The following is a 27,665-nucleotide window of genomic DNA, read 5'->3' on the forward strand; positions in this document are numbered from 1 at the left end:
GGAACTGTGGGTACCTGGCTTCTGACTAGCATACCTCGTTTAAAGATGGGCATTTGTAATTGTCAGCAGTCACAATTAAGTGGGTGCTCTGGTTAAAACTGGAGCCAGGCACTTCTCTTTTGTGCCACTAGGATAATAATCCACACAAGGGCATTACCTGTATGGGGAGAGAAGCTCTGAAAGAAAGTGTCATCATTAGTGCCATATTCCTCAGCATCTTGTTGCTTTCCTGCCTGACCTCTGGTGAACTGGAAAGGGGTATCAAAGGTGGCATCCTGTAGCTACATGGAGATGGGGTTGCGACTGAGTTTGCTGCACTCTGAGCTCTGTTGTCATAGCATAACTGTTGACTAGAGGGCTATTTGTTCTACATGCACAGTCGTCTTGCAGCATTTTTGTTTTATTAATTTTTCAAGAAAAACACAAAAACAGAAATCATTGCAGTGAACGAGATATCAGGACCAACCTGGGAGATAAGGAAAGAGGTAGATAGCTACTGCTATTGTCTCTTAAAGTTTGTTTTGCATGCATGGTGTTCTATATCTCTGGGTTTTTTTCTCAGATGTGCAGCACTTGCTTTCTGTGCATGAAGGTATAATCATAGGCAATGCAGGATGTGCAATGTGGCTTACTTGATTTCAAGGGAAACCTTTAACTTCAGGGATCTCCTGACCTTTGAGCCATTGTTTTAACAACATTACAGTTGCATTAGTTTTTGAGATTTTGCAATCTCATGTTAATCCAAATTCCATTGAAGTCAGTAAACAGACACCCATTGTCTTAAGCTGGGGTTGGTTCAGGTCATTACCCTTCAAATTGTGCTGAGGAAAGGATGGGGATTAAGGAGGAGGATGCAGTGGTATATCAGTGCTGAGCCTCTTTTTGGGCTTTCATGGGTGAAGTAACGGCTGGCTAAGAAAGAAATTGAGGTTGGTGAGTTTTTACAGGTATACATTTATTTATTTATTTATTTATTTATTAGTGGGGTGGCAGGAGGCATGAGGGGAATACAAGGCTGTTGTCTAAGGGTGCAGAAGTACTTGCCCCAAATGTGAACAACCAAGTGCTTTGGCCAGAAAACTCTCAGTGCATCATCCCTTCCACAGAGACAATTTCTCCTCTCTGATCCTTCCAGCTGTACCCCTGCACCGAAGAAAAAGTGCTTTAGAGGAAAATCTAGAGGAAGAGTAGTGCTGTTCCCCTGCTTGTCTATGTACATGAGCAGATGCACTCATCTGTTTGAGGAAGGTGTAGACACCTTCAATGGTGCTGCACACCATCTCTGCTTGGCCTGCCTGCTGTGTTCCCCCAGCCACCATGGTGACTGTGACCCAGCTGCCCTGCCAGATGGGCCTGTGCCCTCCAGCTCCCTTGCAGGCTTCCTTTTGCTACTGAATTTGTAGTGCTGATCTCATGACCTGTACTGTAGCATAAAGCCTTGGTGCTCTGGGGCAACAGCTGCAAAAGACCTCTGCTTGAGCATTGGGCCCCCACCCAACAAGTGGACGTGACACTTTCCAGAAGGCTGTGTCCAGATGCTGTGCCAGCAAGGCAGAGTTAGCAACTTCACAAATTCCTGTATCTTGGTTTCCTCCCAGCAAGTGGTAGGTGGAGAGCAAATAAACCTCACACAGAGGTGTACCTTTGACAATAGCCCCATGTACAAGAACTCTGTTGCTCCTGGCCAGGAGCTGGGGCTCCGGTACCTGCTGGATGAGGTTATAGCACCAAATCAGGGCACATAGGGATTTTGTCTGCCTCGGCAGAGGAAGGTATGATGGCATTGCTGCATCCGTTCTCTTCTACATGAGCAAGAGTCAGAGGGACTATCTCACTGTGAGCTGCTATCAGAAAAGTACACAATGTCATGTCCAGCATGGCACCTCTGATGGTTTTAGCATGCTAGCTGGATTAAGCCTAGTACAGACATATGTACTTATGCCGTGTCTGAGTTTTCCTGTTGTTGTGGACAAATACCTCTCTCTGGGCTTGGGGCCAGCCTGTATATCCAAAATGTTCTGTGGAGCTGGTTCAGGTCTTTCCTTCAGCTGTACGTGTTGATGAAAAGTGGCTTTTTTAATCAAAGATTGTTTTTCACAGAAGCTTCCATTACATTCTTGTCTTCCGTTTTTGATTTTTGATGGGATTTTTTTTGTATTTTTGTTTGTTTGGGTTTTGTTGGTGGTTTGCTGTTGGGTTTTTTTTCTATGGAAAATGGTCAGGGTAGGAGGAAGAAGTGGGACAGATGGTTTTTATTTTTTCTGACACAGCTTTCACTTTTCACCAAGAGGTCAAGGATGGAAATGAAACCTTTTTTTATGTTGCTTTTTTTCATCTAAGTTTGGTGATGGAAAACTCCTATCTATCTTTCTCCTAGTTTTCCTCTTCATCCCTTTATTTCTTGTGTTCCTTTCTCATAGTTTTCCTTGTCCCAGGCAGTCACTTTCTCGAGAACATCTGTAGCCACCAGTGCTGATGTTGGCATGGAAATGGAAAGGCAACTTGTAGGAAAACACCGGTAGAACCAGGTGGCTTGAGGTAGAGCCACAGAAGCCTGAGAAAATCTTGGGGCATCTTTTTAGGTCACTGATATGTAGAATGTGGCCTGCAAAACTGAGGTGAACACAAGTTATTAAACAGTAGTTTTTACAAACTCAACGCTTTAATGCAGCTGCTCTCCAAAAATCAGATAGTGGATAGTGAGCCAAATGTTCACGCACCACTGATCTTCTCTCTGTGCTGCTCAGGCAAAGTACCTGGTTAAGGCTCCATCAGCCCTACAGCCTGCCTTTAAAATCTGCTTGAGGTGGAGTTTTCACAGCCTCCTTGGAGCAGTTTGTTTCAGAGCTTTGATGTTGTCAGAGCTAGACAGCTAGTCTGAGATCTCACTGCAATTTTTGTTGCTAATAAAGGTGATCAGTGGGGAAAAGAGAACTATTCTTTTTGCATGCAAATTAAAAACATATTACATTTATCTTTAGCATTTTTCTATTTTTTTTCTGTTTCTTTCCTGTCCCTTTGATGTATCTCCCTATCTCTGTGTAATTTCCTACCTTCTTTCTTTTTCACAGTGATGACTTTCTCCTTTCATTTGGTGCAAAAAGAAGCGTCTGACGTGTTTTCTGGGTTCCCACTTAACCCTGCCTCATCCCCCATTGCGAGAAGTCTCCTTCCACGCAGATACCTTTGTGTCTGGTGCAGATGAGTATGGCAGATCCCTGCAGAGAGTCCTGTGCTTTTGGGATGCTTCCCAGCCAGCCAGCCCCTCAGGACCAATCTCTCTCCTCTCTTAGCTCGTGCTCAGATGCTAACGTTATCACCCTTTCCTTCTAGCGTAGCGGTGCCTGCAGCTTCTAAATATGTTCATTAATTAAGCCGTCTGGGATGTGTTCCCTGCTGACCACTCTGTGTGTGGATATGGAGCTGGCAGAGGGGAGGAGAGGGGCGAGGGCATCCCTGACGCCGGAGCATACGCTCTGCATCCTGCTGCTTCGCAGACTTGCTTTAACAGTTGGTCAGTCCTTAAAGCCTCAGCCCCCCACAGAAGTGCAGAGGGCTTGGGATGCCTTGGAGGGGCACGGAGACGTGATTGAGTTTGACAGGATTTGCACCACAAATTAAGTGCTGAGTGTTAACGTTTGACACTCCAGCTCTGCGAAGATTTTGGGTAGCCCCTCGCAGAGAAATCTGTCAGAAACCCAAGCAGTCAGAAAGCAGAGGATAAACCAGCCTGCCACCTCCTGTTTTTCACTTCTTGGAGGATGCAAAATTCTGAACCGGTGCTGCATGGCCTTGTCAGCTCCAGTGAGCAGCCAGCCCCCAGTGCCCTGGGGAGGAAGGTGCTGTCATGGCAGGGAGCTTGTGCCCTGCCACCCTCAGTCCCATGTTTAGTGTCTCACTGGCACAGGGCTGAAGGTATGGCCTGAAAAGTGAACATAAGTCCTGGGCACTTAGGATCCATAATGATGCCCCTCAACCCAGGAGTATAACTTTTTCCCTCAGCCACACTGTTGCTGTGGTAGGCCCAACCACACTGCTTTGAACTGTGTCTTCTTGGATCTCATTGGTGATGGGCAATATTGGCCTTGGAGAGGATGGGGGTCACTGGCAGTGCTGCAGGAAAGAGGGTAGGTGAGCAGATGCCTAAGGCCCCTCTCCCTCTGCCAGGGAAGTGCTGAGCTGCGAGTCATCATGTTAGATGCAATGTGGGTGTGGAGGCAGCAGGACAGTTCTTGATCAGTTAAAAGTAAAAGTATGAACCAAATCCATTTAATTACTTTGAGCCAGGAGGAGCCAGGGAGCCAAAGACTAATGGAAGCTTGTTTTCATTTTTCAGACTTCCACTCTCCAAAGGTAGCTTCATCTGTCCTCTGCTGTTACGGGTTGTTGCTGCATGTAGTATCTGAACCAACGCTGTCTTCCAGCTTAGCAAAAGAGGTTTCCTCCACTGCTGTATTTTCCTGTTACCTAGAGCTCAGAAAAGACTTTAACATTTTGTGACATGAGTGTAAAAATGCATATCAGTAGGTCCTATGATAATGAGAGCTGGGCAAGCAATTGTAAAAAACTGATAATTTCATGCAAGTTATCCCTGGATGGGCAGCAGCCTTGTGCCAGTCTCAGCACAGCACAGACTCCCACAATACCACCTTGCCAGTAGAGCTGATTCCTTCCCTGTGGCCTGTGTTTACTGTGAACATAAATTGCATCCCTGTGGAAGCCTCAAAAGACAATTCCTTCTGAGCTTCTGTTGTTCTAGGATTTATCCAGTGTAGTGCTGGTTCATTGGATCCAGTCTCCTGGTTCCTCCTGCTTTGAGACCCCTCTTATTTTGCTGTGTTTTCCTTTAGCCATTCCACACCCTGCTTAGAGATAGCCAAAATATCTGTGAAGATACGGGGCTCTTGCAGAGACATTCAGTGGGCAGCATTTTCCTCTGTCTCTGTGGGGTGTGTGTTTTAAGCAATGCGGATTTAACTCCACAATGTCTCTCTGGCCAGCCATCAAGCATATACAGTTGTGTTTATTCCTCTCTGCTTTTCAATGTTTTTCTTAGGGCCATATTCTAGCTTGCAATCTATTGCTTTGAGTGTTTATTAGTTTCAACTTGCATGTAGACCTTGGGATATAATTTCTGCTCCTTCTATTAGTCTCTGTTTGCCTGTCTTTCTGCAATACCACATGGCCAAGCAGCACAGAGTGGTGGCAGGGTGAGGGGACACTGCCCCTGCTCACAGCCAGGCAGATGGAGGAAGGGAGAGGAGGCTGTAGTCAGATATACTGCCCTAACTGCCACATAGGTGGATGGGGATGTAAGAGACTGTCTATGCTCCCCTTCCTCTACCAGAGGTTGCCATCAGTTCAGGTTGCCAGCATGACTGTCTGTATTCTTGCTTTTTAACCTGACCCTCTCAGCATGACCTACAGTAGAAAATAATTTGTTCTTACTCACTAATGAGGAATTTTTTTAACAGAGCTGTGTGGGAGAGCTATTACATCAGCATTTATGCTGGGAGATCTGAGGGGGAGAGAGTGGGATGAGGAGTGGGATGTTTACCTGCACCCCTGGGGGCACCTAGCCAGAGGAGCAGGTAAGGCCTTAGCATAAGCAATTACCCCTCTTCTCCCAGCAGGTCCAAACTGCAGAGGATTCAAACCCACATGCAGATTTCTGAGTGGTGCACCAGACCTTGGTGCAGTAAATTTTAGCCTTCTGTCTTTAGGCTTGTGTATCTTAGCTAATTTTTACAAAGTCTAAGAAGTAGATTGAAACCTCTGGCAGATGTGTGCACCAGAGGCTGGAAACTTCTCCTCCACCAACCAAAACCATCTTCAGGTTTATGTGAGTGTGTGCAGCAGACTCTCCCTCGTGTCATTGTCTTTGAACAGGGGAGAGCTGGTATGGGCACTCAGAAGGCAAGGAAACCAGGTCAGGTGAATACTGTCAAAGCAAATTCAGGCTTATTATTCAAACAGATGTTCATTAATATAGTTTGCCATGTTTGCAGAGTCTTAATTGTAATCTGACTTAATGGACACATGAGTTTAAAAGTAGAAGACTGAATTTATGGGAGGAGAGATTATCTGGGAGATGAACTATGAAGCTGGGCTCTGGAGAATGAGGGTTCATGTCTAGCTCTCCATAAGCGTGAGCAAGTCAGCAGGGCTTATTGCCCCTTGCCTCCCCTGGGGTGCTCAGATCCTGCTGGGGGAATACACCTGCATCCTGAGCAGGACTGTGCTGGATTGCATGTTCATTCGTAATTGTTGCGCTCCTTACTTTACAGTCTTGGAAAACATATTGGAAGTTGCCACCTTTTCCCCCTCCTGCTTAGCACTTTCCTGTCTCCGAGGAGGACTCTCCTCCACCCCTTTTCTGTGTTCTCAGCTTCTTTGAATCCTCTGCAGTTTGGACCTGCTGGGAGAAGAGGGGTAATTGCTTATGCTAAGGCCTTACCTGCTCCTCTGGCTAGGTGCCCCCAGGGGTGCAGGTAAACATCCTGCTCCTCATCCCACCCTCTCCCCCTCAGATCTCCCAGCATAAATGTTGTCATGCAAAGCTGACTCTCTGTGAAATTTTGGTGATACAATGACTTCACTGCCTGGTGAACAAGACGAGAATTTGGGAAAGAAGCCAAAGTGTGCTTCTACTACAGTGATTATTATTATTATTATTATTATTATTATTATTGCCATTAGCAAATATGGCAGGAAAAGTTATGATAAACTAGGGAGATATAAGTGCATCTTGTACTTGTTTAGTCTTTTCTGTGTGTTTGTTTTTTCTTTCTTTCATTTTCTCCCTGGTGACAAGTACTGCTTTAAAGCCAGGGACGATGCATCATTTTTGCCTGGAGTCTGATGACAACGGGGTTGCCCACTGCATGGTGCAGCTCAGCATATTCTGCCTCACAGTACCTTTCATGCAGCAGGCAGCAGTCTCAACTGCAAATGAGAAGTCCTCTACTCTGATGGCACCTGGAGGGTCAGAGAGGCATCACCACATCCCCAGGGGGGACATCCCCTCCAGGAGTTATGCTTGCTGCTTGTGTACCTTCCTTGACCAGGAGGTGGGTGGGCAGGGCTTGCCTTAGCTGGCACTGAGGTTCATCTGGTGTGGACCCAGACAGCTGCAGGTGAGGGCAGCCTCCTGGGGATGGTCTCAGGTGGAGGATTTGGAAGGAAATGAGCCTGTGAGTGCAGGATAGGAGAGAGGTTGCTTCCTGTTGGTAACAGCCAGCGCAACCCTGCTGAGGTGGCTGTTAAAAATATCGGTGCTTAATAAGGCAGTTTTACCCCTTACGGTAAATGACAGGGTTCCACAGGCTCTGGAGATGGAAACCTCCTGCTCAGCCTACTGTCGCATTGCAAGACTGCAGCTGGTGAGAGAGCAAATAGCTCCAAAAATAGTTTAAAAAAACACAACACCTGCACATGCTGCCTGGTCCCTTGCCCCCCCCTCCTCAGGCAAAAAGAGTACACCAAAAAGTAAGTAAAATTGAGAGGTCACCCTTGTACTCCATGTTTCTAAATGAGAGCCTTTGTAGGAAGGTGGTATGGGGCAGTTTTAGTTTTTTAGTGAGTGCTCTGAAAGAAGTCCTCTGCCACAGTGTGTTGTGGCAGCCCAGACCATATCAAGCAAAGATGGTTCTTTCCTTGGGGCTGTGCATCCCGCATCACTTTGTTAAAACTAGGGGTGTTTGCAGGGACCAGAAAGCTTAACGCTGGGACTGACCTGCAGAATTTTGTCAATCCCTCCCCAGCATTGCCAAGGCACTCAGGCAAAGGTTGAGGCCAGTGATGATTTTGATGCCTGTGGAATGGATCTGGTTTCAAAAAGACAAAGCTAGCCAGGTTGAGTCAATCCACAACCTTGCACCACTATTAGCCCCTGCTAAACAGGGGAGTGCTGTTTGAAAGTGTGCTGCTTGTTCCTGTTGGTTCCAGGTTTTCTCCCCAGGACCAGAGGGAGCAGCAGTACTCTGAAATGGGACTCAGAGGCCTCCAGAGTGAGCCTTTACCAATTCTTGGGAATCGCAACAAGGTTCCTCTGAGCTTAAAGGATAATTGGAAAGAGCAGTACCTGATCTTGGCTTCAAGAGGAAGGGAAGAGTTTGGAGAGACTTCTTTATGCAGAGTAGCACTGATCTATGCTTTTAATAATGCAATGGACTTGTAAGTGTTCCAAACTGTGAGATTTTGGAATAAATTTTTAATCCAGAGTTTAACATTAAAGATTAACATGTGTGTTTTGAATTTCAAAAAGGAAAATTACCCCCGAAAGGCTAAAACTTCCCTCAGTGGCTTTTTACAGCTTTGTTATTTTTTTTTCCCATTGGGTTCATTAAAGCAAACAAAACAAAACAAAAACAAAGAAAAAGGAAAACCCGGCATCCAGGCTGTGCTTGGGGAATTTTCAACTTGTTGTTAAACCAGTGTCCAATTGAGCTCTTTCATATTAATGCTGCTGTGTGTGCTCTTAGACTTGGCAGGAGCGACAACATCTGTGTGAAAAGCTGAGCCAGCTGTGCAGAAAAAATCTTTCCTAGTTCAGAGCAGTTGTGTACTTTGCTGCTTGGGTCTAGGCAGCTTCTTGTTCCTGCTACAGACAGAAAATCTGTAAAGTTTTCCTGAGATTCCAGCTCTAAAAGACAAGGGAAGCTTGTAGCAGCTTTATGTGTGCAAAAGTTAGCAGCTTTTGTAAAAAGGAATTTAGGACATCCAGGGAAGGGAAGGAGAGAGGGCAAGCATAAAACCAGACAGAACTGTGAGGCTTGGTCACCCAGAGTTAACTCTCAGGACTTGGCGTAAGAAGGGAGTGGAGGGAGGCACGTTGTTACGTACAATAACAGCAGCAGCTGCATTCACAAAGCCTCTTTCAAGCATGTTATGATGATACGGCATCTTTTTGGAAAATCTCTTTAAGTTTGGAGTTTTGTGAGCATCTGACACATTCTTCAGGGTGGTGCTGCATGCCCCCTAGCCTGGAGCACTTTGGGGCAGGACCTCTTGCATAAAGCATTTGCTCTTACTATCATGTTGGCCTCCAACAGAGCTGAAGGTAGTGAACCTTCTCAGTTATTTTTTTTCTCCTTGATGAAGTATGTGTGTGTTAATTTGAAATCAATATTAATACTTGGCATAGTGGTGGAGAGCGAGATTAATAGGCAGAGCAAGGCCCATGAATCATGTGCTGAAATCTTATTCTTGTCTTGCCATTGACCTGCTGCATGGTGTTTAGGTGAGTTATATCCTCTCTCCATCTTGGTTTTCCTCACTGCAAACTGGAGACTCTCTGCATTGCCCGAGTCCTTCACCTGCTAGCATAGTTTAGAACTACTGGTGCAACTTTTTGCACTTGAGCTTTTCCAGCATGACTTCGAGTACTATGTTAGAGAGCAGGAGGGCTGGAACCAGCTGGTGATGAGGATTTTCTGTATTTGTGACAAGTCTGGGCCAGTGATCTCAGCTTGGATGCTTAGAGCTGCAGATGCCCCAACTCTGGGCACACTGTGAGCAGGGAGAACTTCCCAGCATTAAGGCTTGTTTTCCATTGCAGCCTTTGCTGGCATTATCAGCATGGCAAAAGGGCATGGAGCAGACGGACAGCAGATCTGTATTAATCTGGCTGCACATGTTTTATATGTTGGTCCTGCTTCCATCCTGCAATGTGGCAATGATTAGTCCAAATGGCTGGAGAGTGAGGAACTGATTTATAGTCAGCAACATGATCTTTGGGTTTTGGGGCAGGGAGGAGGAGAAGACAGAGCCTTCTGAAGGCAGAGAGCAGGGAGTGAGTCTTACTCAGGGAAAGGTCAGCAGAGTACATGAATGGATGTGTTCTTGTGACTCATGTGTGGAAATGTCTGTGCCTGCCACTGGCCACTTGAGCAGCATTAGGACTAAACTTCACATGGAAACACCTACAGCTACTGAACTCTGCATGTTTCCATGTGAAGGTTGTGCTAGAGTTGTTCATAGCTAAAGCTGGTAATGAACTGGTCACCTATTCCAGGGAAGTCCTAGTGTCTCTGTTTCGTTTCACATCACAGGGAGAGTCTAGACTTTTTAGTGGAAATCAGGGAAATTTCCATTAGGAAAAAATACTGTTCACACAACATTGAAAGGCCATAGCCTATTAAGTATGTATATGTGTATATAACGCTGTACTGTTACTGCCTAAACTTATATGAAGTCAGAATTTATGTAATATCTCAATATATGGCAAAAGTGTAAATGGATTGAAGTGTTTTTACCTTGTTGAATTGAAGTGTGCCAATATTGCCGTAATTAAATGGGAAAGTTGAAGCAATTCATTTTGACTTCAGTCATTGAAAATATCATCAAAGTTGATGTTCTTACAACCTATTTTGATTTTATTGAAAAGTTGGTGGTTTTTTTCCCAGTGGAAAATTGTCCTTTTATAACCTCTTCCAGATAGCTCAGCTCATAATCTGAAACGTTCAATTACTGACCTGACATTTGCCAGATCAGAAGACAAATTTGGATTTTCCTTTCTCTTCAATTTAAATGAAAAAGAGCCTGCCTTTTTTGTTTCTTTTCTGTTTGTTTTTAATAATTTTAGTAATTTTCCATTCAAAGTAGTTTGGGATTAACCAAGTTCAAGGTATGGTATTGTAATGTCTTTGAACATCTCCATTAAAGCCAGTTTCAATTTGACTGTTTTCGGAGACTGAAAAATATGCTTTTATCAAGCTAGTTTTGAGCATCATGTATGAGACAGGGGAGTTTCACAGTGATTGTGCATGTTCTCACACTCATACCAGTGGGGCCACGGGAGTTTTGTTATCAAAATGGATCCGAATGTGATTAGATCTTTAAGCCTCGATTTGGCAAGACGCTTAAACATGTGCTTAACTTTAAAACATCATGTGTATTTCCAGTGATTTAACTGCCTTTAGTGGAATTGCTAGGACATATCAAATCAGGTTGGGCATTAGTGTGTCTGGCTGTGGGCACTCTGGTGGAGGTGACAGTGGAGGTGAAGTAGGACTCACAGCCGAGTCACAGAGCAGGAAAACTTCGTGGGGAGCTCAAAGGCATGATGAACACCAAACAAGATCTGCCATGTATTCTTTCACTTGCAAAGCTTTTATACTCCATAGAATGAGAGCATTTCATAAATGAGACACAAAACTGGAGTAGAAAGCAGATAGCTTACTTGGCAGTGCCTCAGCTGAAACTTGTGGGTTGCTGGAGTAAATGCTTTAAGAATCTGACACTCATCCTGGTGACAGTCCTTCCTATCGGATTAGTCTATAAATTAGGACTATGGGATTAGTCTATAAATTTAAACTTATTTTTATTTCCTCAGAAATGGCTGGTTTCTGTCTCCTCAAGGCTTGCTTCTATTTTAAATTATTTGATTTTATTTTGTTTTGTCTTAGTCACCTCTTTGTTGAGTGACCAACCCGTCATAACCCCTCCCATGGGCCATCATAACCAACCATGGGGTGATGATGGTACTGGAATATCCTGATAATGGAGGAAGGAAGCACTGGGGGGTTGGATATGTGGGACCGTTTCTTGGAAAGTTATTTTCTGCCCCCGGGCCCTACTGTTCATGGTCCCCTGCACTTCCTTAACCCCAATCCCAGCTCCCACACAGCTACTGCAGCCCCTCATTCCTCTCCCCCAAATTTTCCATACTGGGGCTGCCCGTGGCCTGTCTCCAGCCCCATCCAGGTCTGGTCCAGCCTTTTCTCTCCCTCTTGCAGAGAATCTGTCTCAGGTAGGAAGTCCCAGCTCCTTGGAGCCCTCATTGCTGACTCCAGCCCTGCTGTGACCTTAGTGGCCTTGTTTCATACCTGCACCCCTGTGTGCATGGGTGCGCTCCTGTTTGTGGTGGAGCCCATCAGAGCCTGGGTGAGCGTGTTCCCCACACGTGTGGGTGCATTGTGTTCCTGTTATCTTGCTGCCTCAGCATTTCTGGAAGATGCAGCAGCACCAACGAGGCCTGGGTTTCATGTGGCCACCTGAGGTTCCCAGAGGACTCCCGGAGGATATTATTGGTGTTTGCAGGGAGGGAGCTGCGCAGCATCTTGTCCCTGCATATTCACCCAGCCTGTACCCAATAGGCCAAGCACTGTCCTTTCTCTGTCCATCACTCTCTGCTCTTCCTCCTTTTGGGGGAGGATGGACATAGGTCTTGGTGTTTTGGGTAAAAGTAGTCAGACCATAGGTTGGGACTATTTCCACCGGAGTTGGACCTAATAATGGTTGTGTTAGGGTAGGTAAAAAGACATCAGGTGTGAGTTTGCAGTCTGTGTTCAATGGCATCTTTCCTTTAATGGGGGCAGGAGGTGGAGAGATGTGCAGAACCCATATCTCCTGACGCATTCTGTGTTGAAGTGTTAAAAAGTCACTGAGAAGCCAGTTCTCCTTCCCCCATTCCCACCTCTTTTCCCATGGAGCTGCAGCCCACACTCTTGCCTCTCCTCACCACTCACAATTTGTATATTCCAGCCTGCCCACCCACTCATCCTGCCTTCCCCTGTGCCAGCTCTCCTTATGGGGCTTTAATCTTACTCCCTATGGGCTCTGTCCTTCCCACTCCATATCCCATTGAAAGTATTTAAACCTTGAGCTATTTTCCCTTATGAAGCAGTTTATCACTATGTTGCACTTTTTTTTTTTTTAAACCAGGAGAAAAGGAAGAAATTTATTCTTTTGACCATAAATCATTTACAAAGCTGCCAGGCTGTTAATGTATTTTTTATGGCTCGGCAAACAGAAAACAGGAGTGAGCGTCTTAGAGCTTTACTGACCTGTTTTAATTTCAGCCTCCTAAACCTCACTCTCTGTCCCCCAGTCTTGGGAGCAGATACATTTCTCTTGCAGAGGCACCGGTGGAGACCTTCTCCCAGAGGAGGCCCCTCTGCTGTGTCAGCAATGTCACGTGCTGTTGCCAGCACTTGGCACCGCTCCTCGGCGTGACACGTCTTTGCTGACTGGGCTGTGCTGGGAGAATAACTAGCAAAGAGATGGAATGGGCAGGGAGGAACTCGAGGCTATTTTTGCCTTTAGATCCTGGGAAGAGCTCTAATTAGACTCCTGCTCTGGGGTAAGCAAGTTACGTACAGCTTCTTCTCGTCCCATTCAGCCTCATCCTGTACTTTGTATGTTGTGTGCTCAACTGGCCTCAGGTGTGGTTACAGATACCCAGGGGGATGCTTTCAGAGACAGCGACTGGCCATGGTGGTGCTTTCCAAATGTTAAGAGCTGGCTCCTGTGAGGTTTTGCAACCTGCTTCAGGCAACTTAAGCCAACATATGCCTTCACTGCTCTCAGTCAACTTCATGCCTTTTCCCTCTTTTAAGAGACATGGATACAAACCTTTGCTTTGAAAGGTACATTTTCCTTCCCAATGTGCTGTGACAAACAGTGAGATAATTAAGAGGAGGGATGTGGGAAGTTTATGTTGGCATCTGATCTAGATGAGTGGGAAAGTCAGCAGCTCTGAGCTGCTGTTGTAGGCTGTTTGCAAACTCAAGCTGAGCTTCCTACCTTAAATGTGCTTGGATGAACATTTGATAAGCTTCCCTTCCCAAGTGACTTCAGCAAAAGTGACTGGCCATGGCTGTTTAAAATGTTCCCACCACCAGACATTCATTGCTGTTGGATGATTCTTCCGCTATAGCAGTGAGCAGAATAGGACAATGTGTCTGCAATGCAGCTTTTCCCTTTCTCAGCAAAGCAAGTTAGCCTCTCCTTGCCTCTTCCTCAGTGGGTTATACTAATTAATACCTGGTTGTGAGATGGAGGCAGAGCTTTCTTTCTTTCTTTGCTGGTTTTGAGGCAAGCAGCAGAGGCTGACAGCATCCCAAGTTACTGCTGCAGGATTCCCCAGAGCTGTTCTATCACAGGACTAGGAGTGAAGGAGAAGGGACTGTGTTTGCCAGTGTCAGCTTAGTAGAAGACAAAGAATAAGGAGAAGCTTTTCTGTGCCCAGCTAGACTTTCACTTTCCCCTTTGCCTGTGCCTGCAATTTGGAAAATGGTGCTCCAAGCATTTCTGGAGGACTTTAGGATGGAAAGAAATTACTAGCACCCTATTGCAAAGACACATCACCCTGTTTGTACCTTGGGTGTGCTTCCTCACTGTGGCCTTCAGCCATCTTCTGTAGACAGACTGCATATTCCTGATTTTCCCACCTGAGTCCGGAGGGGATGAGTCATCGGTGACTCTGATGCTGGACATAGCCAGGAATGGGCAAAGCTGTCACCAAATGGTCCCACAGGGTGGCCTGAATTAGGCTTACCTATCCTTCCCCTCTTTCAACTCAAGGGAGCAATGAATAAGCACTTGAGTGAGTTCCTGATCCTCTCCGGGTCCCTTCTGGTCTTACTTATCTGCTAAAGAAAAAAAAATCCCCAACCTCAGTAGTGCAGCTGCTCCTTGAGTCCTCTGGAAATGCTGTGGCTTCAAGGACTGCCAGCTCAGATTGCAGCAGTCTCTATTCCCAGCCGATGCCGCATGCATCACAGGGAAGTGTTAAACCTTTCATAATGGACCTAATTGTGCAACACTATACCATGGAGAAGGGATTATCGCATGTCCCAGAGCACAGCGATTGATTAGTTTTATCCTAGCTAATGTCATTGTAGATGCTATTTTTGTTCCTATCAATGTCCCTTCCTATTTTTGTAATCTTGCTGTAATACAATGTAGTTGTGGGGTTTATGGCTAACTTGCATGCATACTGCATCCAAGGCAGCAGAGATGCAAGGTGATGATCCCAACTAGCAGAAACTGTGAAGAAGATAGCTCTCCTGGCATCTCTAGCCAGGCTGGATAGAGACAAAAGAGAAGCCAGTACTGGGAGTACAGCAGGAGTCTGGAGTTGGAAGCGACCTCCTGAGTTATTTGGCCCCTGACCCTCCTATCACCAGGGCACCTGTAAAACAGATTTGGGTTTTTGTTTCAGATTAGTACATATCAGGAAACTGCTCTAGCCTTATGCTCTTCTCAAAGCTCAAAAACCTCTTTCGCATTTCAGGACTGTGACTAATTACACACATCCATTAAGATCTTTTGGAAGAGAACTGTTCAGGTTACACAAAGAGCTTAGCATAATGTGATCCCTGCTATGTGGAAAGCACAGCTCCTCTTGATTTCCCTAGCAGGTTTGATTGCTCAGCAGTTCATCAAACCAAACCCTTGAGGTCTAAACTCTGAGGATACCTGAAGCTGACTGACTTGCTCAGCATGACCGAGGGAGAAATGGGCAGAAATGGGAAAGGAATCAAATTCCTCAGTGTGTTATGAGAGCCCCTTTTTGACCCCTGCAGGAGCTAGTCCAGCTTCTCTGACAAGGACATGGGAGGCAACTAACATAATTCTTGAAGTATGCATAGCTAAAAGCTTGTGTGGGTTCTTTTGGTTGGTTGGTTGGTTGTTTTTGTCTTGAAGTTCAGTTTTCATCACCTGTACAGCTGCAGGTTGGGGAGATCAGGAGCAGGGAGATGTGCTCCATGTCATCTCAATCAGACAGTTGTTAGAAATCCTTCTTCCAGCTGGCCTGCAGAAAAGACCAGCTTTTTAAAGGGAGGATGGCAGAGGTGATAGTGACCATTATTTGCCAGGACAACAGCTGAGGCCAGAGCAGGGTGAGTCAGCAGGGAATACCACTATTTTATTTCTGTCTAGTTCAGATGAAGTTATAAGTTATAAGGGAGAAGAGTCAGTGTGATCAGCACAGATTTACAGGTAGCCAATGTCCCTGATCGGCTGGTGGAGCTATTGACAAGAAACATTGCAGGTTTGAGTTCAAGACCCTGACATTGTGTTTTTCTCCCTGGATTAGTGTCTGGTAGCCTGTGTATCCTACGGAGTGGGTAACAATTCTGTGGTTGCTTTTAGTGTGGTGAAATGGATCTATTTACTTGGGAGACTCCACGCTGGAGGATGACTAGATACCACCAGCTGTGTCTGATGATTTCTCCAGGGATAAATGTGCTCAGAGATTAACTTTTAACCGGGCTTTTGACCTGTGTTTAACACAGAGAGTAATACCATGTAGACCTCAGAGGAAAAATTAGTATCAGTGTAGGTTTAGCACCTGAGTTACAGAGATTTTGCTCTAAAACCATGCTAGATGTGACAGTTTTCCTGATGTTTCTTCCAGTCTGTTCTGGAGAGCCAGCAAAGATAGGAAAGGAAGAGTTGGAAATTCCTTTGCCTTATACACTGCCAGGTTACTATCACATTGTGTGACAGAAAGAATCAGCATGAGCTTTGCTATATTGAACCTATCTAAATAAAAGAAATGGGCTTACTCCTAATAAATTCGTAGTCTGGTGTCTGAGACATTCAGTGTTCGATGCAGCTGTTTCAGAGAAGAAAATGGTTCCACTGCAACTTCTGTTTTTAGCTCTGGGCTACATATTTGCTCATAATTGTGATGGGAGAAGCGAAGGTCACGCAAAAGGAGCTGGACAAGGAGAGAAGAAGGGACAAGGTTGGGAAATATGACTTGCATGGCTGGCTTGCAGAGAGGAAAGGACAAGGGCCCAGAGATACCTCTGGTGAGAGCTCTGGGGGTTACAAAAAAGCGGGGGCTGGTGAGTGCTGGACCAGGCTGCTGAGCTGTGCCACACAGTACAGACATTTTCTGGAGCTTTAGAGACTGAATCAGATAAACTTCAGTTGGGAGTGGCTTAGACAGTGTTGACTGAATCTTGAGGGGGAGCTACACTAGAAAGTCTCTTTTCCTCTTTTCTGACAGAAGAATGATATTTTCTTGGGTGTCCTCCCTGTGCCCTGCAGGCTCTCTGGGAAGGCTCCTGCGAATTGGGGCAAGGAAGCAATCACTTTGGGTTTGGATGAAAATTTGCCTTCCATTTGGGCTATAGTCAGGTGGAGCCCCCCCTTCTTCTCACCATTGCTCTCACATCCTGGTATAATTTTTCCAAGGAGGTTTCTACCAAGATCATGGGCATTAACTCAGACTTGTGTTACTTTGGAGTGCTTGATGATGCTGGTTCCTTGAGCAAGACTGTTGCAAGCTGCCTCCAGGCACCAGGCTGGGTAAATACTGCTTTTGCTAAGATAGATTCTGAACTAGCAAGTGTAGTGAATCCAGAATGACAGGAGGACACACAGCCCCTGGTGAGAATGGGGAAGACCAGACAGCTTGTTGAGCAGTGTGTTTGGGTGCTGTCATATCATACTCAATAACTTCAGTGTTATCAGGGCTTACAACTGCAAGTCAGGCCCCTTCAGGGGCTTCTGAATGGCTGCTGCACTAGCAGGTTCTGTGGCAGAAGTACTCCCTGCAGCTGTTACTGTGCCCTCCAGCTGTGAGTCACTCTGTCCCAGGTTGTGGGTTTTGCTGCTGCGCTCTGTGTGCAGTCAGCAATGTGACTTGGATCATTTCGGGTAAGAGACATTTCTTCAGTATGAAAAGCAGCTTTGTTCCCAGACTCAGAGATTTGAGGTGGGCCAAAGGTACAGTGACTTTTGTTTTACTTTCATCTCAGGAAAAGGACTGCTCTGCAGTTTCTCTCCCTGTTGCCTGTAGTTGCCAGATCAAACGTTGTGTTCCTGCCTTGTTCTTGAAACTTTTGAGTGACCTCATCTTTGCCTCTCTAACAAGGGAACTCAAAATGTCATATTGCCAAAGGCCCAGCACATGGCAACGGGATTGCTAATTGCACTGGGATGGGGGAAGCCATTCCCTGTGTTTCAAATGCAAGCTGATAGAGCTTGAAGCTTTATTCTCATTTACCCATGGCCACACACATTTCTGCATGTTCTCCCTGGAGGTCTGAAGATGCAGAGTGCATAAAGCTAAGTTCTTTTTAATCTCTTCCACACCTCCCTCACTCCTTTCTCCCCTGGCCATTTGCTTCCCTGGCTTGCCAACACTGCAGAGTGAACCTGTACCTCTGTGTATGCAAAGTCATGCTAGCCCAACCTCCCACATCATTAAGTATTAGGAAGTTGCCAAATGCTACTGACTTGCCAACATTTCTTAGGGGTACTTGCAAGGTAGAGATTGTCCTCCAGAAGGTGAGGCAGGGCAGGAGCTTGACTTTCATGGTGTGAATTACCCTCTAAATATTTTTTTTTTATTTTTCTGTAGTCCTGGGGTATCGACATTCCTAACCTAAATACCGCAGGGGAAGACCCTCTCTGTGCACTGTACTGCAACCCAGCTAGTGAGTCCCAGATATCTCACTGAGCATGGTTGGCTTGGAAAACCAGGTGCTGGGGATGATCCAGCAGTAGAGGAGGACATGCCCCTAGCAAAACTTCAGCAGTGTGAACACAGTGCTTCCTGAAGACACAGCCTCTGAAGACCTTGTGGTCTGTGACTGTCATGGTGATATGGACTGGTCATGTACAACAGCTGTTCATGTTATAATCTGGCCTATTGATGTGAAGTGATAGTGGTGGAAGTCCTCATTTCCCTCATGGCATTGTCAGCCAAGATGATCTGGTGGTCTTGCTGGTGATCTCTGGCAGAGAGCTTAGAACATTTTCAGTCAACCTAGCATGAGTCAAAATGCTAAGATGTGCCCATGTCTTTCAGCTTCACTGCATCTGGTATATTCTGAAACCTCTCAGGCTTGCAGTCCTTGCAGGGCAGCTAGTAAACACGTGGCAATGACTGCCTCCTCATTATACCCAGCAGGGACGCAAATGCTGGTTGCAGGACTGGGCTCTACATGCTTGTGTCATGCTGTATGAACAACCTACATGGGCTCCTTCATGGATACAAGGGAAGGAGCTGAGTTTGCTACATAGAAAAGTGATAGTCACCCATGAAAACTGTAATCAGAATGATCTGTTGCCAGATTATTTGGTCCTGGAAATAGCAAGAAACTCTAAAAGAGCCTCTGTAGCCAGAACACTGTTCTGCTGGCTGATTCTCTAAAAGGGAGGAAAAAAAAATAAAAATGGAGCATCCGTTTTAATTAGTGATGGGAGCTTGCTGTGCTGCGATCAAAGGAGAAAGACATTTGCAGAATCAAGCTAAGATCAAAGTATCCTATGTACAGTAAGGGCCTTTTCCTCTTTCTGCTGACAGTGGTATGCCCTGCTGTTCCTCCAGGCATGCTGCCCATAGAGATGCTTAATTACTAAGTAAGGAGTAGGCTACACATGCAAGAGAGGATGTGATGGTCACTGTAATCCAGTTATAGGAGAGAACTTGGTGGTGATTGATTCTTGTTGTCTCTCACAAGTAATTCAACTTCTCTGAATGCTCAGAAAAGATCTGGATTGTGTACTTTTGGAAAAGGAGATCCTTTACAACACCCTTTGCTTGATTTTTCTAACCTCTTCTGTGTAATTTGACTAACTAGATGGGGCTGTATGCATGAGCATATATCTATATTTGCATTTGTATCTACCCAAGGGAATTCAAGTCCTCATTCCTTAGGCTGCATGGAAAAATCACTATCCCAATAGATAAACTAAATTTGAAATATCTTCCTCCCTCTCTCCTCTGCCTCCCTCCTTTTGCATTAGTGCAAATCTACATTTTTGCAACTGCTAATTTTGAAATATTTAAACATGTAACATTTGTTTGAGTTTTCCTCCTAAGTGTCTTCCTGGGTATACAGGTTTATAAGTATGTATGTCTTTGTGTGCATCCACTTGTGTTCTGGGTCATAACTATTGGTGTGGAAGGATGCAGTCATGTAGATTCTTTTGTAGATGGACAAGGGCATGTTTGAGTGTGTTACATTTGCTAGTAACCTGAGATAAGAAGAAAGACACTGTAACTTCTTAAGAGCATTTGATCTTTGCTCTTTTAGCTGTTTCCCTGGGAAAGGAGTTAGATCATAGTAACATCCCCCAGTGCTGTGTTAACACACAGACCTACCTCCCTGACTATGCTGATGGAAGAGGAGTTTGCCTGCTATATTTTGTCTCCTGACTCCCCTGTCACCTTGTCCAAACTCACTTGTCAGACGTGGTTGTGTGTTTTTTCCCCAGATGTAGCCCTGCAGGTGCCACTAAGCTGAGCAAAATGAGTCCTTGTCTTTGAGCATTGCCTGCCTTTTATGCATCCTGGGCCAGAGAGCAGCTGACAGGCCCTGGGATGCATGAGGCAAAGACAAGTCTGGGGATCTGGCTTTCCCAGTGGTTTAACAAGACAGAGAAAGGACAGCATGATGTGCTGGTCTTGGCTGCCCAGTTTGAAGTAGCTCCCCTTGGCAAGAGACGTGGACAGGGACCTTAGCTCTTGCTTAGTGCTCGCCCCTCGCAGACACCACTCCATGACATTCAAATTAAAAGGGATGCTGTGGTGCCTTGAGAAGAGGAGGAGATTATGGGGACTGTGAGGTGCTGCTGGGCAGGAGTAGGGCACTGGCAAAGCAAGGAGAATATTTTGTGTTTTCTTTCCTTTTAAAAGTTGTTCATAACTAGATTGGGAAATTCTCAAATGTCTTGATAATTATTTTTACAGTGAAGAAATGATATATATTCTATTTTAGTGGTTTTATTATTCTGCAGGATGTTTACAATCACCTAATAGTAAATATTTTGAGTAACAAGAGCATGGTTATGTATTAAAATCACATCATCTTGATGACTGAGTGATTAATGTAACTAATCCTGCAATGAAAAATTTAAATTCTAACTTTTGCAGTAAATTTGGTATGTAAATACACTTTCATACTACTCCTGAATGACAAGAATTTGGATGTGTGGGTTTTGCTTGTAGGGGAAACTGGAGGGGCTAAGGGGTGGAACTGAAGAACTCCTGATGCTATTCCAAAGCAAACGAGTAGTTGGTTTTCCTCTTGTGGAGAGCATCTCATTAAATCTATGCTGAACGTGGCAGAGGAGCTTTCTGCACCGTGTTGGAGGGAGAGGTTAATCCAATAAATATCCATATTATTGTGACTTTCTGCACACTATTTAGCACATGGATGAGGCTAGACTGGATTAGCAGTCACAGAAAGGTAGCCTTCAAATTTAGGCCTGCAGAACGATGGTCCCTTGTCAGGGTAATATTCAGTATGAGACATCTTCAAAGTTGATATGGATCACTTTTGGGTTTTGGACTAATGCCACTGCCTGGCCAGCCACAAACAAATGAGGATTCCAAAACCATTCCCGATCTGTTCACTGACCACAGATGCAACTGGAAGGCAGATGTCTTGTAATGAAGGTGATACTTATTACTGGCTCTTCAAATTATTTTACTTCTGTTGGCTGCTGACAGCCTTGCATAGGAGATTGATGGATTAAGCTTTCACCAGCTGTTCCTCATCCAGGCACCTAATTCCCTGACATGTTAGCACCAGAGATTAAACATTTCCCTAGGAATTTCCAAAATGTTATATATTTTTAAATATGTTCCAAGCCTGCGAGGAAAGTAAGACTTGGGTTTTCTTTCTGCAAAATGAGAAACTCACAAATTTCACTTGGAGAGACTATAATGGTATTTTGCCTGGCTCTGTTCTGAGTCACTTCTGAACCTCCTTGAACTACTTGGGGCTCTAGAGATGGGAGATATGAAGGAAGGAATGGAAGTCTGGAGGAGGTTGCTGAGGATTTGCAAGCTGGGTTATCGCAGCTCCACAGCAGGTGCTAGAGACTTTGGATCTGTAGCATCTGAAGTTCAGCACTTCCAGGCTCTGAGCACTCAGATAGGCTGGGAAGGATCCCAGCATGCAAGAATGCAGGAGACCACTCACCTTTTTCTCAGAAATGATCCTGTTTGATTTCTTTATAGTTCAGATAGAAACCTGTTGTCATGGAGCATTTCACCTTCAGCAAACCCAGTGTCTCTTGGCAGAGAAGAGAAACTTTGCTGGCAGCCCCTTCTGGAGTCAGCAAGAGAATAGTGCTGTCCACAGACCACACCTGGTTGCTAGCAACAGTCTGGTGTTGCCTTGGAGCTTGAAAACTCCTTGCCTTCTCCTCCAGCAGTATCCCACATATTTTGAACAAAAAAAGTAGTGAGCTGTGATAAAGAGAGTTGTTTTTCATAGTCAGTATTTTGATTTTCTGGGGAAAAAATGGCTTAAATAATTTTAATGCTCCTAAAAATGGTGGTGGTGACTCCTTGGTTAGTTTCATTTGACAAGATTTTGGCAGTAGGAAGGGACGTATTTCCTGGGTGACTTGCAGTCTAAAAATTGCAGGCTTGAGCTGCTGCACTGGGAAACTGGGGTTTATCAGGCTTTGAGCCCTGTCCAGCTTGTGTGGAATGCAAAGAAGCGAATGATGCAAATGCTGGAAAATAAATGACATTTTATGAGATCCTCCGTTATCAGTAGTATTTTATCAGCAGCTAGATAGAAATAGCTAGGCTGGAACAATTTTAGATTTTTTACCCTTTAAATAGTACTAAAATGTTGTACTAAATGTTGTACTGTTGTGTTTAAATAGTACTAAAATGCTCATGCTGGACTTTCAGAGAGGTAGAATTCAGGAAAGAACTGTTCTTTGATGATACATGTTCTCTCTTCTTAACCCTTGGTAAGAGCTTTCAGAATGCGGCTTCCTTTTCTGTTTCAGTGCTGTAGGGTATCATTAAGATTGATGGGTTTGAAAACATATTTCATTACCTCTTAGATTTACCTGCTCTTATGGCCCTTTCCCCATCGCCAAAATGAAGCCTGTTGTTTTCAGAGGCTCTGAAACTAGAATGCTCTCACTTAAAAGGGCTGCCTATCCATATTTGCCTATGAAAAGGTCTGCATGAGAGCAGCCTCATCTGTTGAGAGAGGAAAATATTTTTTTTTAGCCTGAAGTAATGGGTAAGGGACAGTTGTGTAACTACAGGATGCTGCTGTCATGACCTGCATGTTTATGGGGTTTGAACTGGTTGAAATGCTTGAACTGGGTGTCCTTCTTTTTTCCAGGTCTGGTGTGTCCTCTGGAGGTGTCAGTCAGTTCAGGGAGCATCCAGGTTGCCCGAGGCCAGACAGCAGTATTGCCCTGCACCTTCACCACTAACGCTGCCCTCACTAACCTTAATGTCATCTGGATGGTCATTCCTCTTTCTAACGCCAACCAGCCTCAACAGGTAGGTCCTTTCTCACTGGCACATGCATTCCTTTGGGACTTTCCTTTTCCTCACCTTTTTTCACCCCAAGTCTGGATGTGGTCCCTTTACAGTGCTGAGTCTCTGGTTCTCCCAGAACATTCCCTTAATTGCTGAACGTGCCCTCTGAATCTTATATGAAAATTATTTCTTCAGTGCTTTGTTAACTGATGTGCATTGTGTCCTTGGCTGGATGTGCAATTGGGGCAGGTGTATGTGATACTGTATGACTGCCCTGGATCTCTGGTGGTTGGTGTTTTTTTTTGTTTGGTTGGTTTTTTTATGAGCACAGGAGATGTAATCCAGGTTTTGGTGCTCTAGGTATGGGATTTGGAGTTCAGGGAGCAGCTACAGGCTTGAACCTATGACATTTATGTAAAATATATGCAGAACACATGGCATCTCATCAGCTCTTTTCATCTTTTACTTCTCCTCCTACTTTTTCACTGTCTGTTGTTCAGGCAAGTTAATTTTTATTAACATTAACAAGTGAAGGCCTGTTGTGGTGGACAGAAGAATCATAGCCTGAGATCTGATAGCCTGCTTTTTGTCTGCATACTCTGGCAGAAGAAGAATGCCACTGTTCTGCAATGCATCTGTCTTGGGTCACACTGCCCCCATCACATTAGGTATTCAGTTGTGACAACCTGCACAGATCAGTACTTGCTTCTCAGAGTCTCAGTCTGAGTACAGACTGCTATGTGAGCTGTCTGACTGCTAGAGGCTGTGCAGGTTCAAGGGTTGCATTGCCTGCCATTCAATTCATCCCAATGATCTCCAGTAAGCAGTGTCAAAGCATGGCATGATCTTGCTTGCTGAGATTCAAAATGGTACTGCCCACTTGGCAGACACTTTCCATCAAAATACTCACTGACCTGCAGAAAGTGTCTACTTCACTACATTGATTCTTTCCGGAGGGGTAATGACTATTATATGGAGCAGGTTGGCATTGCCAATTCAGCTGTACCAGAAGATTTGAGTATCTTCCTGGTTTGTTACCTCTGTGAACATTTTTGTTGACATAAAACAGGCTACAGGGTGTGTTCCTCCTTTAGAGAAATCATGCTAGGATGGATATGCCTGGGACAACCGTATACTGAGATTTGGTTATTTCAAGATGCTTTAGGGACTGGTGCTTTCGTTTTTTGAAGCCCATGTTTTGCTTGCTCCTTGCTCTTTCTCCTTGCTCAGCTCCTGCAGAGTGTTGTTTGAGCCTTCCTTTCTTTTCCAGGTTATTCTCTACCAAGGGGGTCAGATCTTTGGTGGTGCACCCCAGTTCTACGGGCGAGTGGGGTTTGCTGTGACAATGCCAACCACCAGTGCCTCCATCTTCATCAACAACACTCAACTATCAGATACTGGCACATACCAGTGTTTGGTCAACAATCTTCCTGACCGAGGCGTCAGGAATATTGGAGTCATTGGACTTACTGTATTGGGTGTGTTTATTTGGATTATGGGGCGGGGGAGGGGGGGCGGGAGGAACAGGGATAAGGGGCATAACAGTGCATCATAGCAGAGCAATATCTTAGTGTAGGCATTATAGTCCATGGACATCCTGTGGTGAGAGATGAGCTGCCTTGTGGGTATTGGGGGAATTTGTAGGGCACATAGTCTTCATATGCAGGTAGCAAATAATGGATTTTTAAAATATGATGGAGAGAAAGCTCTTATGGCAGCATTGTGATGTGGAAGTGAAAAGAAGCATGAGTAAAGTACAAGGGCATCCTGGAGAGCTGAAAGGACCATAAAAGTTTTGTGCATAGCAACAGAAAAAGAGAATTACTTTATAATTTTGCTTCCTTTTCATAAAAGCACTTAGTACTAGATGCTTCCTAGGATGTTGAATACTCCAGAGTGTGTGACATTATGGGGATATGAAAGCAAAACCCCAACAAAACCCCAACAAATTCTCTCTGCAGCTCTGTTAGCTCTCACCACCTTTGCTGTCTCAAACATATAAATATCCACCTTTTTCACTCAGGAGGGGTCTAAAAATGCCGAGTCCTATGAAAGTCAGCAGTAGTTACCTTGATGGGCTGGTGAGTCAGGAATCCTCTTGAGTTGTCACCCCACAAACCTTAATGAGTTGTTGTCTGCTGCCTCCCTCTTGTCCCCTTGGCAGCTTATGCTGGTTTGCTTGCTTTTCCCATCAGCACGTGTCCTGAAGGAGCCTCCACTCCACTGTTTGGTCATAATTCCTGATCTGCTGTCACTTTCCCCTCTTCTCTTGCAGTTCCTCCTTCTGCCCCGCTTTGCAGAATCCAGGGTTCCCTGGATGTGGGCAGCGATATCACACTGACTTGCAGCTCGGAAGAAGGCATTCCCCGGCCAACATACCTCTGGGAGAAACTGGACAATGTTCCCAAGTTGCCCCCAACTGCCACACAAGGTGCTTGTTCTGTTGATTTTCCTCTTACTTCCCAGATGACAGCCTGGGCTTCCCTTTATCTGAGCCACCAGAGGTGGCATGGCTCACTGAGTGCCTGCTGTCACTTGTATGGTCGCTTTATTGGAGTGAAGATTCCTAGAGGGACTAGATACCCTCAGGTGGCCACTTACATTTTCATGTTGTTTATGTACAGAAACATGTTTCTCATTGAGGAACAAGGGTCTGGTCAAATGGGAGAGGGATAACATGGTTGCCAGAATCTGCCATGTGGATGGAGATTTCAGCTGCTGGCTCACTTGCATTTTAAACCAAATGAAAAGCTCATAGATTGGAAACTGGGAGAAGGGAGGCAGAATCACCCCATGAAAAAACTGTCAGCTTCACACACTGAGTTCACTGTTCTCCGATAAGTTACTGCCTTTCAAATGTGTGTAAAAGGAAGGTTCTGATCAGACTGGGCATTGCCCAGCCCCTAGTCCCATCTGTAAGATTTCTCCACCTAGCTGTTCTGAAGAAATAGTGATAATTGTGCTTTTGTCCTTTATCTTGCTGTATTTTAAGAACACAACAAGCATTCTAGTTTTATGTAATTCAGGAATAAGGAAATTTGGCAGAGCAGGGTCTGGGGACCCCAAGGATGGGAGAGCTAGGAGTTGATTTAACTTAGGATTGAACTTAGCAGATAGATCTGGATATAGATAATTGCATACCTCTTTTTTTCCTCCCTTTGTCACACAATGCTAAGAGTCTCAAGCTTTTCATTTGCAGAAATTCATCTATAAGTAGAAAAAGAAATATCTAGTGTAAGCTCCTTAAGACCTAATTTGTGTGTGTGTATGTGTGCACGTGCACATTGTTTCCATCTCAAGGTTATTTTGTAATTTCTTTCTCTCTTAAGAGTCTCACACCAAAAATCTCTATTTGCTGCCTTTGCCTTTTCAGTTTTCCTGAAGGTGAGAAGGGATTTAAATCCTTCTTTTCTCTCTGACTAGACCAAGTCCAAGGCACTGTCACTCTCCGAAATATCAGCACTGCGTCCTCAGGTCTTTACCAATGTGTGGCTTCAAATGCCATTGGAACCAGCACTTGCCTTGTGGACCTGCAAGTCGTTGCACGTAAGTATTTTGCCAGCAGGGCCTTGACCAGCTCTGTCTTGTGACACTACAGTGTGTAGCCATGTTTGCTGTGCCTCTCTATCAGAAGATCTTTCTGCCCTGGAGCGGGGATGTTCCCTTTGCCCCCCTCCTCATGCACAGTAGCTTGGAAAGCCTCAGGGATGGCCACAGATAAGCCCTGATTTCTTCTCCATTCTCTGTTCAATCATTCCCACAGCCCATCCCCGAAGCATTGGCCTGATTGCAGGAGCAGTGGCCACAGGTGCTGTCGTGCTCGTTGTTTGCATTGTGTTGGTGGCTGTGGCACTGTTTTACTGGAAAAATAAACACAAAGAGGAAGAAGAAGAGGAGATTCCCAATGAGATAAGGTAAGGGTCAAGGAAAGCTGGTGGCAGGGGACGTGTAATCACCCGGCAAAAGCAGTGGCTTAGCAGAAAGGCAATCAGGAATCTTGCTAATCCTGGGTGTGTTCCTCTGGGCTAGGGGAAGATGTCCGTATACCTTCAGAAAATGGAAAGAACAAATGAAGAATGGTAACTACAGGTTTTGGTTTCAGTACTGCCGTTGTTGAGAGCTTTGGTTTGATGTTTTTAGCTCCATAAGGAGAGTGACGTGGTGGGGATGCTGATACAAAATAGCAGGCAGTGATAGCTGAAAAGCTCTGGACGTACAAAAGTGAGATTCTCTGGTGTTACAGCCACAGCATTTCCCATGAACATGGGACATTTGACCTCAGTAGTGGGTGCATGGAGCAATTAACGCGCACAGAGATGGGTCCTTCAAAGCGGGATGAGCAAATGGGCCAAGGAACGATGCTGGCTCACACTGGTGTTGCCCTTCACCTTGAATTGAGAATGTTGACCCCAGCTGGGAGGTGGGTTGGATGGGGTAGATCTTGGGCAGGCGGGGCATCATCCTTACCCTGTCTCCCTCCCAGGGAGGATGACCTGCCGCCCAAGTGCAACTCCACCGCCAAGACATTCCACGCCGACGCCTCCTCCTCGGAGCACGACACCCTCACCTCCTCCAACACCTACAACAGCCGCTACTGGAATGACCCCAAAGCCAACCACGCCACAGACTCCTTCACCCGCTTCAGCAACAGCAACGACGCCCACCAGCT

The 27,665-nt window shown here is 45.3% G+C and overlaps 1 protein-coding gene across 1 annotated transcript in view; it reads left to right on the forward strand.

Moving 5' to 3' along the window:
* The window catches only part of IGSF11 (immunoglobulin superfamily, member 11), a 108,016-nt gene that overhangs the window by 80,144 nt on the left and 207 nt on the right, over positions 1–27,665 (forward strand). The window contains exons 2-7 of the mRNA XM_009998259.1: positions 22,854–23,017; positions 24,267–24,474; positions 25,272–25,427; positions 26,420–26,542; positions 26,760–26,910; positions 27,480–27,662. Of these exons, the coding sequence (XP_009996561.1) occupies positions 22,854–23,017; positions 24,267–24,474; positions 25,272–25,427; positions 26,420–26,542; positions 26,760–26,910; positions 27,480–27,662 (985 nt within the window). The remainder of the gene's footprint in view (positions 1–22,853; positions 23,018–24,266; positions 24,475–25,271; positions 25,428–26,419; positions 26,543–26,759; positions 26,911–27,479; positions 27,663–27,665) is intronic.

This window comes from Chaetura pelagica, unplaced genomic scaffold (genome assembly GCF_000747805.2).
Source record: "Chaetura pelagica isolate M959 unplaced genomic scaffold, ChaPel_1.0 scaffold65, whole genome shotgun sequence".
NCBI lineage: Eukaryota > Metazoa > Chordata > Aves > Apodiformes > Apodidae > Chaetura > Chaetura pelagica.